This window comes from Bos indicus x Bos taurus, chromosome 21 (genome assembly GCF_003369695.1).
Source record: "Bos indicus x Bos taurus breed Angus x Brahman F1 hybrid chromosome 21, Bos_hybrid_MaternalHap_v2.0, whole genome shotgun sequence".
NCBI lineage: Eukaryota > Metazoa > Chordata > Mammalia > Artiodactyla > Bovidae > Bos > Bos indicus x Bos taurus.
Genome location: NC_040096.1, coordinates 2,898,448 through 2,913,961, shown reverse-complemented (window position 1 = coordinate 2,913,961; position 15,514 = coordinate 2,898,448). Strand labels below are relative to the sequence as shown.

Here is a 15,514-nt window from a genome sequence, read left to right as displayed (position 1 = left end):
TTTCGTCTCAGTCCACTGGAAGGTGGTCAGACTGTGACGGCGAGCGAGCAGTGCCCTCGGGCGGGCCGGGGGACTGTCCAGCTGGGGGACGCTCATCTGAACAGTGTCCTGGCCTTGGAGGGGATGCTGGGCCGGGAGCCCCATTGGTGGCTGCAGGCCACAACCCCCAGGGGGCGCTGTCTAGTGCTTTGGTTTTGCATTTGGCTTTTACTTTTTTTGATTTCAACAGTCACCGTTCCAAAAGTAAAAGGCATTAAGAACAAGTAATAAACATGTACAAGAAATTACAAGAAATGAGTTTCATAAATTGCAAAATAATATCTTACAATTTAGATAAGCTGGTCAAGTATTATTTGAATACACACCATGTTTGATAAAATTGCATTACCTCTCTTCCTCTTTTAATATTTGTATGTACACCTTGCATTTAGTTTTGAGGACAAAGTTGTATCTAATTTGTCTTTGTTGGCTCTGTAGCAACCAAACTACTGTGCTCATGAATTAGAGGAATGCAAGAAAACAGAGGCTTTACAACAGCTTCTTCAGTTTTCAGCACCTGGACATTTGCCATGGGTGCCCTCAGAATAAAATATAAGTCTGACACTCAGGACTGGTCGCCAGAACTCGGGAGTCAGGTGAGACCCAGACTCACTGCTGAATTGGTCTCTGAGAACTCAGCTGAGGAAAGTCACTTTATGAGACAGGGGCCACTGAGAGGGTGAGGGTGCAAGTGGAATGTGTTTTAGGGCTCTTTATTTTCCTGACAATATAGCCCAGAGGATTTTTTGATGCAGTTTCCATCATGTAGAATGATATCTTGAGATAGAGTCTTGGTTCTTTGTTTATTTATAAATGTGGACAAGACTGTCTCCAATGAACTCTTAAAATGTCCTTTGTAGGATTAATGAGCTCAATTTTCCAGAGTAAAAAATCTAAGCAGAAATATACACATAATGTTTTCATCCTGGTATCTATTAACCAATGGTAACTAACAGATGCTGAAAGCTGAGTGTGGTGGCAGTGTTCTGAGTGATTATCCACTTCATCTTGAGTGACATGGGGAAGATCCGTTCTGTGGGCTCCATCCTGCAGATGGTGCAGAGATTCTACTATCTGTATCTGTGACTTTGTCTTGTGTCGGGACCTCATAAAAGTGAGATTGTGTAATAGTTGTCCTTTCGTGACTGACTGATTTCACTTGGCATAATGATCTCCGAGTTCATCCATTTTGTAATGAGTCAGAATTTCCTTCCTTTTCATGGCTGAATAATATTCCACTATATTCCCTTGTGGCTCAGCTGGTAAATCCGCCTGCAATGTGGGAGACCTGGGTTCAATCCCTGGGTTGGGAAGATTCCCTGGAGAAGGAAAGGCTACTCACTCCAGTATTCTAGCCTGGAGAATTCCATGGGCTGTATAGTCTATGGGGGTCACAAAGAGTCAGACAGGACTGAGTGACTTTCACTTCACTTCATGTGGATTTATGACATTTTGCTCATCTCTTCATCTATTTTTGGGCATTTGGGTTGTTTCTACCTTTACGCTACAGGAAGTAATGCTGCTATGAACATGGGTAGGCAAATATCTATACAAGTCCCTGATTTTAGTTCTTTAGAGATACATACCTAGGAGTGGAAAATTTAGTCATTTTATTTTTTTTAATTAATTAATTTTGACCAGGTAATGGCAGTGGGATCCCAGTGACTGAACATGCAGCCTCTGCAGGGAAGTGCTGAGTCCTAACCACTGGACCACCAGGGAAGTCCCCAGTTTACCCATTTTAAAGTGAATAATTAAGTGGCATTTTGTGTGTTTAAAGTTGTGCAACCATGACCACTACCTAGTTCCAGAACGTTTTAATCACCCCAAATGGAAACCTGTACCCAGTAAATAACTTCTCCTCATCTCCCTAACCCCTAGAGGGTGGCCACCACGAATCCATATTCTATTGCCATGGATGCCTGTTCTAAATATTTCATGTAATTGGAGTTACACTGGTTGTGGTCTTCAGGAATCTTCTTTTTAAGTGCTTCTCTTTTCAAAATAATTAATTTTTGGTCGCCCTGGGTCTTTGTTGCTGTGTGCAGCCTTTCTGTAGTTGCATCCGCAGGAGGGGAAGGTGTTCTTCATTGTGGTACATGAGCTTCTTGTTGTAGAGCACAGAAAATGGCCATGATCATCTCGGTCACGGCACACTGGCCTAGGTTGCTCTGTGGCATGTGGAATCTTCTTGAACCAGGGATTGAACCCGTGTCCCCTGCATTGGCCGGCAGATTTTTACCTGCTGTGCCAGGAGGGGGGTTCTCAGCATTTCTTATTATGGAAATTTTCCACATGCCAGAGCGTGGCACAGAGCCTTCACCGAGCTGCGTGTGCCCGCCACCCAGATGTGGCCTCAGTTGGCCTCCGCCAGCCTTGTTAACCGCCGTCTCTTTGCCAGGGAGGAGGAGCAGTACGTGAACCGGTTCTGGAAGGAGATCCGCGTGGGAGACTTCGTGCGCCTTCGCTGCAATGAGACCATCCCTGCGGACATCCTGCTGCTGTCCTCCAGCGACCCCGACGGGCTGTGCCACATCGAGACAGCCAACCTGGATGGGGAGACCAACCTGAAGCGGCGCCAGGTGGTCCGAGGCTTCTCTGAGCTCGTAAGTGACCTGGTGCGTTCTGGCCCCGGGGACTGCATCCCACCGTGTCTCCCGAGTGGGCCTCCATGCCTCTGGGCGCGTTCATTTCCTGTGAGAGCAGGTCCGCGCCTGAGTGGGGCCGAGGGTCTGAGCGGACCTGGCGTGTTCCGGCCCGGGGACTGCGTTCCGCCGTGTCTCCCGCGTGGGCCTCCATGCCTCTGGGCGCGTTCGTTTCCTGTGAGAGCAGGTCCACGCCTGGTTGGGGGGTGGGGGAGCGAGGGTCTGGGCGTTCACTTCCTGCGAGAGCAGGTCCGCGCCTGGGTGGGGCGGTCGGACTGCCCGGGGGCGGGGAGCAGTCTGGCTCTGGGAGTCTGGGTCCACTGTCCACTTCTCAGACTTGGAATGGCCTTCACGTCACTGGGAACACTTGGGCCTGGCCGACTGTTGGCGCATTTCTGCCTGTTGCTCTTGTTCTGACACAGCAGAAGTAGCGACCTGGCCGCAGCATGCGGCTTAGGAATCCCTCTCCTCAGGGATGTGTCTGAGGTCACCCGCATCCACCCGGGTCCATCTGCGTTACCGTCTCTGACTGGATCCTGTCTGGGAGGAGCGTCAGTCCAGCTCAGACATGCTAGGCCTGTGAGGACTGAGAGGTAGAACGGGGGGCCGGGCCCAGCCCCGGTACCCACCAGCAGCCGGTGGCTGAAAGCTCAGAGCCCTCAGGAGGCTCCCTCCTCTGTTGCCCTCCAGGCCTGTGCAGAGGAGACAGGGCGCCGACCTCAGGGGCTGGCAGGGATCATGATCAGGATCATGGCGGCCCTTGTTCTGACACCCCACTGCCTGTCTCTGTGCATGTGGGCCTTGCCATCAAGGAAGGAAGGTTTAGGAAGCACCTGAGACAGTGTGCTCCTGTGTTTCAGGAAGGCCGCCACTGAGGGGTCTCTTCCTCTGTCGTTGCCCTGTCTTCATGAGCTCCTACAGAGGAGCCAGGCCTTACAGTCAGCACCGAGGGGTTCTGGAGCAGTTGGCTTGTTTTATAGCCTGGGATGTCCCTGGGGCACTGTTGGCATCTGCGGTGCAGTGTTCATCGTGCAGGGTGGCTGGGGGGTATCCCTGGCTTCTGCTGTGAGTGTCCGTGCCGTTTGCCCTTGGTTGCTGTGCCCACCTCGACACATTTGCAAAGGGCCAGATGGCCTCCCACACCCTGGGGCCCTCGCCAGCCCTGGTGGCAGGACTTTCTGAGCCTGATGCTCAGACACCTCCTGCAGACCCCAACTTCCTCACCATGTCCGGACCATTGTGCCCTTGCTTCCATCCACTACCCTGATCTCCTCGTTTCAGGCTCCTTTTGTGCCAAGAATGTTTTTGTGAGTTGCTTCAAATCTTTCTTGCAATGAGTCAAAGCATACATAAACATTAAAAATGGTATTTTTAAAAACGGGATCGTCTCCTCCCAGATCAGAAGAGTTGATGGCAGGGCTCGCTGGGCACCCTCGGGGCCCAGCACTGGCCCCTCCAGTGCGCTTCAGCTTCCTTATTGATCGTGCTCCAGGGTTTGGTAGTAAGTGCACAGGGTGAGCTTACCCTGCCCCGCATTCCCCCAGGCTCCGTGTGCCTCTGCTCTGAGGCCGCCTAACTCCCGGGCCTAACCCTGGTCCCCAAAGCCTGCAGTTTGTGAGCCCTTTCCAGGGTCCAGCCCAGCGTGGGAACCACCCCTGAGGTCAGCAAGGATGGGCTTGGATTGGAGGGAGGCGGTGACGACACAAACTCCAGCTCCATCCTGAGAAGTGGCCAGTGTGTGCAGAAGGTGCGTGTAACATAAACAGACGCACCTGAGCATCTAATGGATGAAAGCTCAGACACTGTGGGACAATCTGGTGAAACTGCAGAACTGGAGAGCAGAGTGGATCTGTTTGGATGGCGAGAGGGGCAGAGCCAGGTAGGTGCATCTCCTTGGTCAGCTCTCCTGAGTGACTTTCTTGTTTCCTATCATCTGGTTTGTTCAGCTGCTAAACTCAGTAATATCTAAAAGCCTCCTCAACCCACTTTTTTCCCAAACGAAAGCTGGAACACCTTACTATTCATTGGTGCTTTGTACAAATGTGTAATTTGTAAGATGGATTGGATGTTGAAATTCCAGGATGGCCACAGACGGATGCATCCTTAACCTACCTGCGTAGGGCCTGTGTGTGCCTGTGGAGGCCAGTGGAGCTGAGCCAAAATTAGGAACCTGAACCATTTTGATTTATTAAAAAAAAAAAAGGTCTGTATTAGCACCCAGATTCTTCAACATGCACACTCTAGTCCCTATTATTAGTATATTTTTTCCCCTTTCTGTTTTTTTCTCCCCTTCTTTCCCTAATGTCCAGAGGCATTTTTCTGGTACCTGAATTTTTCTTTATACAATGTTATTCTGAAATATATGAACTTCCCCATGGAAGCCTGACAATTGGAAAACCAAGGTTCAGCTGTAACGCTACAATGTCAGGAACATTTCAGTCCTGTGTATTGAGATGAGGTTTTCACAGATGGAGTCAGCTGGCATCTCAGGCAGGTTTTGAAAAGCTTATTCCTGTCCAATACACAGTAATACTGTCCCAAGTTGATGACAGCTCTGTTAAAAGTGGAGGCCCCTAGGGGAGCTTAAATTAGAGCTATTTGAAAAACTTAGGTGAAGAATAAGAGAGGGCCTTGACAATCATGCAGGGTCTGGGTGCATCCACCAGGGTCTAGTGAGGAGGCAGAAACCACACCTGATTTAGGGCAAGTTTGATGTAAAGCAAGAATTCCCCATGGGGGTTGCACAGTAAGAAGTAAAGTGACTCCCCAGAATGCAGAAGGGCTGACAGAACAGCCAGTGGTCCTGGGGCTGAGACAGCGTCCAGGGAAGAGGCCCTGAAGCTGAGCCTTGCTCTCATGGCCGAGCTCGTGGACGTCCCTTGTGGGATGGTAGGAAAGCTACTGGGGGCTGTCCCAGGGGCTCAGCCCTCACGGGAGTAGGGAAGCCTTCCGCTGAGAGGCACTGGGGCATGATGCCTGTGGGATGCCGAGGGTGGTGCCATCCGCTGAGAGGTGCTGGGCATGATAAATTCAAGATGCTGAGGCAGGTGCCATCGCTGAGAGGTGCTGGGCATGGTAACTTTGGGATGCTGGGGCAGGTGCCATCACTGAGAGGTGCTAGGCATGATGCCTTTGAGATGCAGGCCAGGTGCCATCACTGAGAGGTGCTGGGCATGATGACTTTGAGATACCGGACAGTTGCCATCGCTGAGAGGTGCTGGGCATGATACCTTTGAGATGTGGGGCAGGTGCCATCGCCGAGAGGTGCTGGGCATGCTGCCTTTGGGATACCGGGGCTGGTGCTATCCACTGAGAGGTGCTGGGCATGGTAACTTTTGAGATGCTGGGGCAGGTGCCATCCGCTGAGAGGAGCTGCTGGAGTTGGGTGCTGGGGATGCCCCCTCTGTGTGTGACTCCTGCTGCTGCCGTGAACAACTGCCAGAGGTGACTCTCTGGACAGCAGCTCTGGGGGTCCCAGGCCTGTGCATGAGAGGGGCTCAGGACTTGGTGCAGGGGGCAGCAGAGCGGGCTCGGGCCCCGGTCCCCTGAGCTGAGAGTCCCGGAGGCCAAATGCACTGAGCGGACTGCTGGCGCCGCCCCCATCCTTGTTGACAATGAGAAAGTGGCTCCTCTTCCCACCCTTTCCAGTTTCTGAAGTCGTTTATGAAGAGCTTGTTTGCCAGGAAGGATGCTGAGAAAGACAGAAGTGGTCCACACGCTGCAGGGTCTGGGCATTTAAGGTGGTGGGCCCAGGCCTGCTCGCCAGCAGATGCTCGACACTGAGCAGTGAAGAGACGCCCTTGAGGGGACGGGATGGGAAAGGGCCTTCCAGAAGGCCAGGGAGGCATCCAGAAAGAGGCCGTGAACTGCATTCTGAAGGCGAGGATGGGAGGGTCTGGGAGCCAGGGAGTGTTTTAGGCAGTGACACAGGTCAGATGATGTCTCAGAGGTGGACACAGCATTGTATTTACTGAAGAGTGTTCACCAAATCATACAGAATTCAGAGGCTGGAAGCCCAGCATGATGACAGTGAGGTGGGGTGCACGTGTGGCCTGCCCAGATCCCCGGGTCAAAGGACAGGGCTCCCGGACACCTCCAGCCACCCAGCCGTCTCGGCTCTGGAGAAGGAAATGTAGATATTGGCACTTCAAACTGAACATTTGGTTTAATGTTGGGGTCATGTAAGTTCCCTTGTGGTTAGGACTCCGTGCTTTCACTGCAGAGAGCCCGATGGTTCAGTCCCTGGTTGGGGAACTAAGATCCTGCAAACCAAAAATGAAAAAAACGAAGTTTGGATCAAACTGTCAAATTGGCATTATCCACGAAATAAAAGGGACTCCAAGGCTGACCAGGAGAAGGCAATGGCACCCCACTCCAGTACTCTTGCCTGGAAAATCCCATGGACAGAGGAGCCTGGTGGGCTGCAATCCATGGGGTTGCTAAGAGTCGGAGACGACTGAGCGACTTCACTTTCACTTTTCACTTTCATGCATTGGCGAAGGAAATGGCAACCCACTCTAGTGTTCTTGCCTGGAGAATCCCAGGGATGAGGGATCCTGGTGGGCTGCCATCTATGAGGTCACACAGAGTCAGACACGACTGAAGCGACTTAGCAGCAGCAGCAAGGCTGACCATGAACTGTCCCAGCAACTCACATTTGTTCCAGCTTCCTGGGAGTCAGATCTTACCGGGCCTCTCCTGTTCATAGTGGTGCAAACATTTCCAAATCATATTTTTAAATATAAATTGTGAGGTAATGATGTTGTACACTTTTATAGACAAGAAGCAGAACGGGAAATCAGGAGATTCTACCAAGGCCACTCCTCCGCCGCTTGACTCGGGAGAGTCTGGCGCCCCCGGGTCTGGCTGCATGGGCTGCTCCAGCCCCGTCTGTTCTGGGCGTCTCTCTCTCCATCCCGCACGTTCATTCAGGTCTTCCTTATGCTGATGATTTCACAGTGATCATTTTTTTTTTTTTTTTTTTTACAGACTCATTTTTGTGATGTTTCATTCTTTTAGCAAACATTTCCTGAGCACCTACTATATGTTAAATGCTATTCTAGGCACCCATCAAAATAGGCAAACCTCTTTCCCCTAGTGGTGAATAAGGAAATTGCGCAGAGGTGGACCAGAGCTACTACCAGGGATAAAGCAGCAGTCGGGGCCCGAGTGCCCAGTGATGGAGTTTGGCAGAGGGTGGGGCCCCGAGGCACAGAAGGCATATTGGAGTCAGGGAAGGGCTGTCCAGGAGGGGACTTCGTGTGGGCTAGTTTCCTGGGAAAAAACGTTCCTCTGGTTTGTCTCTTGGATGGACCTGTGGGATTGTTGCCCACACCCACGGGGCCATCTGCTTCCTGCGGTGTGAAGCGCTGATTGCAAGAACTGTAGGAAGAGCTGAACCCACGAGCCTGCCCAAGTTCGCTCTGCCCAGGCGTGTGTGGGTGTGTGCATATGTGTGTGCATGTGTGCCTGGCACGTGCTCCTGATGACATCAGTATGGAATTTCCTAGGCTGGAAAAAGTCTGAGAAGCACTACCTTAAAAAGTAGTGCTTTTTAAGTATACATATACTTGAATATACATGTGTCCATCCTCCCCCTAATGTCCAGACTGGCAGGATCCTAATCCTAAGTCAGTGATGTGGCTTTCCTTGCACTTATGCACATAGATTTGTCTAAAATCCCACCAGTATTGGGTGCCAGACTCTCAGGCAGTGACAAAGCTGAGTTTCCTTTAGGAGGGAGAGGCAGTCCTCCCCCAAGCTACTTGATAAAATTCAAGGAGCTGAGAAGGATAACCAAAATTCCAAATATGAGGAAACAAAATTAATATTTTTTGTTTCTACCTACACATGCTCCCCAAATTATCTCTATGGTAGGAAAACTAGGGGTGAAAAAGTGGTTTGTGATATAGTTCTTGCAACAAAGTTTCTTTTTCCTTAAGCTTTTCCAGTAGTCTTCAAATTAGTTACATTCTCTGCTGTGAGACTGAAGAAGGAAACCATCTGTCATCCAAGTGGAAAACAAAGACAGCTGGCTGGGTGTGTTAATTGGATCAGTTGATATCAAGCCTTCACAAAAAGATTCATGGTTTTCTTTTACCATGAAGTGTAGTCATTAAGCTAATAATTTATTCTATGGGACATTATTTTTTGAAAACTTTTTATTTTGTATTAGGCTGTAGCTGATTAAGTATTGTGATAGTTTCAGGTGAACTATGACGGGAACTCAGCCATACAATACAAGTGTCCATTCTCCCCCAGACTCCCCTCCCATCCAGGCTGCTGCGTAACATTGAGCGGAATTCCATGTGCTGTACAGTAGGTCCTTGTCGGTTATCCATTTTAAGTATAGCATGTGTCCCTGTCCATCCCAAACTCCCTAACTATCCCTCTGCCCATCCTTTATGGAGGCAACTGTAAGTTCTCTAAGTCTGTGAGTCCCTTTCTGTTGTGTAAGTAAGTGATTTGTGTCGTTTCTTTTTAGATTGCACACATATAAAGGATGTTGTACGATATTTGTCCTTCTCTGACTTCACTCAGTACGACAATCTCTAGGTCCATCCGTGTTGCTGCAAATGGTATTATTTCATTCTTTTTAATGGCCGAGCAGTATTCCATTATATATATGTACTGTGGGACATTTTTATTCTCAAATTTAACAAGCATATACTTTTGTTAAGGGATATTAAATAGGTAAGAGGAAAGACTTTGAGAAAGAAAATTATTTTGAGAATATATTTGGACTCAAATTTTAATTCTAGCAAGTATGGATATTCAAAGCAATTCAGTTAGGTAGGTAATATCATTATCTGAGACATGCCATGTTTTATAGTATCAACCGTATTTGATTAATGGGGAATGTCAATTTGATTGTATAATAAGATGCTTTGGTTTCTAATCCTGGTGACTTTGCCATGGATTTTTTAACTTGAACCTGTGGTCTAACAAAGCAGACTTTACAGAGAGTGAAGCACTGTTATCTTAATGAAAACAGCTGAATGCCAGGAAATTGATAATATTCTGCTTATGTGGAGGATTAATCATAAAAGATCTTATTACAATATATAAAAACTTCAACATTGTGTTCATTTAAATTTGTGTTTTTTGTATGGTTGGAAGTAGTTACTTCTTATTCTAGGAAAATGATAACAAAAGCTATAAGGTTTTTGTTCTATTTATGGTGGTGTACAATGTGAAGTGTTTTTTGTATGTTTTCATTGAAAAAATAATTTAATCTATTTTCAGTTTTTCTAAATGTAGTTGAATTACATCAGTGATTGAAAAAAGTTTGAGGCTGTGTGTGTATGTTTCTGGAGCAGGAATTTCTTTACCAGCAGGAGCTGACAATGTGAGATCTTCCCAGTTGTCATAAGTTCCTCCTCATAAGTGAATATGGATGTGTATGTAGGTGTGTGTGTGTGTGTGTAGGCATGTATATGTGTCTGAGAGTGTGTGTGTGCAAAGTGTGTATCCCAAAGAATAAAACCAGATGATCTGAGCATGTCCAAGTTACCACTTTTGACTGTCTTCGAGAAGAGGATAAAAAGATTCTTTGCTGGGCTGAAATGTAGTGTTCCGGCAGCATGTTGACCTGTACAGGAGCTCACTCCTGAGGGGCCTGGGATTTTCAGTCTGATTGTCGATCATCTCTGTTCCCTGAATGCATTAGGCAGTGGTGCCCAGGCAGCCCCATCTCTGCACAGTGCGTGGTGAGGCAGTTTATTTCTTGATGGGGTCTCTCCCTTTCCCTTGTTTTCTGAGAAGAGCTCCCGACAAGAGGAAGGTCCCTGCTCCCACAACATGAGACCAGTTGCCACAGCATTTGAATTTTTTGTGTCAGCCTCCTTTTGTTTCTGAATGTTTAAGAGTCTAGTTCCTCATTTCAAATAAAAGCAAAAATAAACAAATGGGACCTAATTAAACTTAAAAGCTTTTGCACAAAGAAGGAAACTATAAGGAAGGTGAAAAGACAGCCCTCAGAATGGGAGAAAATAATAGCAAATGAAGCAACTGACAAAGAATTAATCTCAAAAATATATAAGCAGCTCATGCAGCTCAATTCCAGAATAATAAATGACCCAATCAAAAAACGGGCCAAGGAACTAAACAGACATTTCTCCAAAGAAGACATACAGATGGCTGACAAACACATGAAAAGATGGTCAACATCACTCATTATCAGAGAAATGCAAATCAAAACCACAATGAGGTACCATCTCACGCTGGTCAGAATGGTTGCAATCAAAAAGTCTACAAACAATAAATGCTGGAGAGGGTGCGGAGAAAAGGGAACCCTCTTACACTGTTGGTGGAAATACAAACTAGTACAGCCACTATGGAGAACAGTGTGGAGATTCCTTAAAAAACTGAAATAGAACTGTCATACGACCCAGCAATCCCACTACTGGGCATACACACTGAGGAAACCAGAATTGAAAGAGACACGTGTACCCCAGTGTTCATCACAGCACTGTTTACAATAGCCAGGACATGGAAGCAACCTAGATGTCTATCAGCAGATGAATGGATAAGAAAGCTGTGGTACATATACACAATGGAATACTGCTACTGCTGCTGCTAAGTCACTTCAGTCGTGTCCAACTCTGTGCGACCCCAGAGATAGCAGCCCAGCAGGCTCCCCCATCCCTGGGATTCTCCAGGCAAGAACACTGGAGTGGGTTGCCATTTCCTTCTCCAATGCATGAAAGTGAAAAGTGAAAGTGAAGTCGCTCAGTCATGTCCGACCCTCAGCGACCCCATGGACTGCAGCCTTCCAGGCCTCTCCATCCATGGGATTTTCCAGGCAAGAGTACTGGAGTGGGGTGCCATTGCCTTCTCCGAATGGAATGCTACTCAGCTATTAAAAAGAACGCATTTGAGTTCTAATGAGGTGGATGAAACTGGAGCCTATTATACAAAGTGAAGTAAGTCAGAAAGAAAAACACTAATACACATTCATTAACACATATATATGGAATTTAGAAAGATGGTAATGATGATCCTATATGCAAGACAGCAAAAGAGACTCAAATATAAAGAATAGACTTTTAGATTGTGAGAGAATGCGAGGGTGGGATGATTTGAGAGAATAGCATTGAAACATGTATATTACCATATGTGAAATAGATTGCCAGTCCAGGTTTGATGCATGAAACAGGGCGCTCAAAGCTGGTTCCCTGGGATGACCCTTTGGGAAGTAATGGGGAGGGAGGAGGGAGGGGTTTCAGGATGGGGACACATGTACACCCACATGGCTGATTCATGTCAGTGCATGGCAAAACTACCACAATATTGTAATTAACCTCCAATTAAAATATTTTTTTTTAAAGGCAAAGAAACCAATAGGGAAATACTGCAATAATCTAGTAAAGAAATGGTAATGGCCTAAAATTAGAACAATAATTGTGAAAATGAACAAGATGAGTTATACTTAGGAAATATTTAAAGAGCAAGATCAATAAGAATTTGTGATTAATTAAATGTGGTTTATAAAAAAAAAGAGTCTAGTTCCTCACTTCAGCAACAATTATAGGGGACGTTATATAAAGCCTTCCGTCTCCGTGGGCTCCTCCGTGGAAGGCAGCGCTAGGTACCTGCACTGGTGAGAGTGCTTCTGAGCGTCTGGCCCCCATGCATGTGAACAGAGCAGGGGTCCGCACCCACCTCTGCGTGGTCATCGCGGTGTCCTGTGAACCACGCCCACCGGGGTTCTTGGCCTTCCCCAGTCAAGAGAAAATTAAAAGAGGCCAGACACCAAAGTCAGGCCAGTCTTCACTGGAGCCCCTGCTGCAGCAGTGAGGGCGAGAACAAGCCACAGGCCCCTCTGCTCCCAACGTTACTTCCTTTGTGGGGGTGGGGGGATGTGTCCAGGGTTCGGGCTGAAGCGGTGGCACAGGTGGTTTGCAAACCCTTCGGTGGTGCTGTGTGCAGGGGGCAGGCACAGTACCCTGCTTTTGTCCCAGCCCCATGTTTTGCTGTTGGCTCTTTAGATGTGGCAGTTGATTGGTGGTGTTTTTTTTTTTTTTTTTTTTGGTCTTTTTGCGTCTTGTCCATAATTTGTCCCAACTGTGCATGCACACAGTTATTTTTGTAACTTATAGGTTCTTGATATTTTGTAGCTTGAGGAAACATTTGTTCAGGTGCAGGCACTGCAGCAAAGGGTCCCAGGTCCCAGCCTGTCTAACTTGCAGGGGGTCTGTCTGTAAGGGGAGGGGAGCTGTGCTACACTGTTACCCACTTGGGTGTGGATGAAACCATGCTCTTGACATCTAAACTGGGTTTAAACCATACTGAGATACACTGGGGCTTTCCCAGCAGTGCCGATGAGTAACCTGTGCTGCAGAAGGCACTGGGATTCGACCTAGCGGGACTGATGGGTGTTGTCACCCAGCTGAGGTCAGGCTGAAGTTTGTTGGTTTCCAGTAGAGCCGCTTGCTAGGTAGCAGCTGTGACTGGATGCCTTCCCCTCCCTGCCCCCTCCTAAAGTGTGTCATTGCAGGTGACCAGGAATCCTCCTCTCTCTTCCAGAGACTGGGCTCTGAGCTACATCTGTGTGGGTTTTTGTAAGTTTAGAATTGGGCCTAAGCTTCAAAATCATTCTTTGTTGTATGCACGCACACACCTAATGCTAATGCAAACAAATATCTTTGTGTGAGTCTTGTGTCTTTGAGAAAAAAGGAAAAAATTTACTCTCACATACTTTTGATGAGTGACTTTTCAGCAGCTCCTCCTGCCGGTGATTAGACGTGAGCCCTTTTGGGTGGTGAAGAAGGCCGGCTTCAAAGGCCTGCAGATCTAGGTTTGTTTTGGAAGGAACTTCAAATGGCTTCTTCAGTCATCTGTCCTTGGTCGAGCGTTCTGGAACCTTGACCATCAGGCGGGAAGTCTTGTGAGGACGGACTTTGTGAGGCTGCAAGGGCGAGACTGAGGGGCATCCGCCCTCAGCCCTGGAGACCCCCTGGAGGGTCCCGAGTGTGGCGTCCTGAGTGGACACTCTGCGAGCAGGCTCTGCAGGCTGAGGTGCGCAGGGAAGTTGTGCCTGCAGGGCGGGGCCCCAGAGCTCGGGTAGGACTTTGTCTCAAGCACCAGAGAGACCAGAGCCTCGGGGGGCTTGGATTCTGGGAGGGGCGCTACCCTGCACATCATGCCCCCGGAAATCCGTGATGGCTGCCTGCCCACCTGTGGACAGGAGATGCTGGCCCCGCATACCCTGGGACCAGGGTTGCGGGGGGCCCTGTCAGTGGTCAGAGAGCTGTGACCCTTCCCGTGAGGAGCCCACCCGCACCCCCAGCCCTGCGTGGTGGTCCCAGCGGACTCTCCCCCAGCGCTCATCGTATGCCAGGCCTCTCTGTCACTGCTGCTCCTGATTCTCTCGAGGGAGGTACACGGACTCCTGAGTAACCCAGATCCCCTGTGGCACACAGCGCGGCCCAGCCTCTTGGCTTAGTGTGGGCAGAGGGCAGGCGGGGTGCAGGGCTGACCCCCGGGAACCCAGGCCAGTGCTGTGGAAGGTTCCGGATGAGGAGGCCTGGGCTGTGCTCTGTGCAGCCTCTGGGTTGGTGTTGGGGGGCAGCATGCCATGCTCAGGTTGGGCAAGGTGAGTCTGGGGTCCCACGGTGGCAGTGCCATACAGGGCCCAGCTGGGCTTCCTGCCCGGTTTGGAGCATGTGCTTCTGACTCCACTCCTGTGGCTTGAGAGGCAAAAAAGATGTTTGCTTTTATTCTAAGCAGAGGCAGCTGTTTGTTCCACTGATTGCACCTTTCAGAGAAAAGGTCCACGCTGAGCTGCTGTGGCAGGAGCGGGCGGCCTGGATACCCCTCCTTCTCGTACCGGTCCCACAGCCCTGAGGAGCGCTCTGCACCTCCGCACCCCACCCACCCCCGTCACGGCCCCTCCGCGCTGTACCCAGTCTCAGGCCGGCCACCCCCGGCCGTCTCCACCCGTGCACAGGGTGCCCACTGGGCTGACCCTCCCGAGGGCAGAAAGCCGCCTCGGTCTGAAGCTTCTGCAGCGCTAGGCCCGACTTCCGCTGGGATGCAGCCCCTCACGAGTTGTCACCTCCGTGGGGACACCCAGGGCCCTTCCGTGCATGCACGCGAGCTGTCCCGTAGAGTCTGTCCCGAATACATGCCTCTGAAAGAGAGCACCTCCCCTCCCCTCCCCTGCTTTCAGAACTGGGAACTCTGCCAGTGACATGCCTGGGGCGGTGGTCTCTGCAGCTCTCTTGGCCAGCACTGAACCACTTTGTACTCTGGTTGACCCAGACCCACCCTGGGGGTACATGGAACCCTAGCACTCTGCCTGCCTGGGGTAGGGGGAGGTGCTGGGCTGTTTGTGCTCCCTGAGGTTCCCAGGGCCCTGAGATGAGAACACTGCCTTCCTCTCTCGCAGAGGAGGTGGTGGGTCCGGAGAGCTGGGTGGCCCCGTCCTGGCTCACGGCTGGCCCTTCAACCTCTTCCTACACCTCTGCAGCTCCGGCTCCTGTGCTCAGCCTGCGGGGGCTGGACCCACGCTCCCCAGATGGCACCTGGCGGGCCCTGCTCGCACCTTCCCGGTGCAGCAGAGGATCTGGCACGTCTTTCCCCCGAGGTCGGCCCTGGGCGTGGTGGCAGCTGCAGTGCCGGAGCAGGAGTCACAGCCAAGTGACCTTGTAGCCTTCACCCTGGCGCCCGGCTCAAAAGCCTATGGCGAGGCAGGCACTTTGGGGCATCGCCGTGAAGTTAAGGGACAGCTCCCCAGGCCCGAACCTCAGGAAGGAAGCTGATCACTGTCCCAATACCCGACTAGAATGTGCTCTGTGGTGGAGCAGCCAGGCTAAGGAAACTGCTGA

At 49.9% G+C, this 15,514-nt stretch overlaps 1 protein-coding gene across 4 annotated transcripts in view; it reads left to right on the top strand.

Annotated features, from left to right (window-relative positions):
• Positions 1-15,514, top strand: part of ATP10A (ATPase phospholipid transporting 10A (putative)) — a 186,710-nt gene that overhangs the window by 70,606 nt on the left and 100,590 nt on the right. For 3 of the 4 annotated variants that reach the window (XM_027521090.1, XM_027521088.1, XM_027521091.1), the window contains exon 2: positions 2,441-2,657. In XM_027521090.1, the coding sequence (XP_027376891.1) occupies positions 2,441-2,657 (217 nt within the window). The remainder of the gene's footprint in view (positions 1-2,440; positions 2,658-15,514) is intronic. The other variant, XM_027521089.1, reaches the window with a different exon arrangement.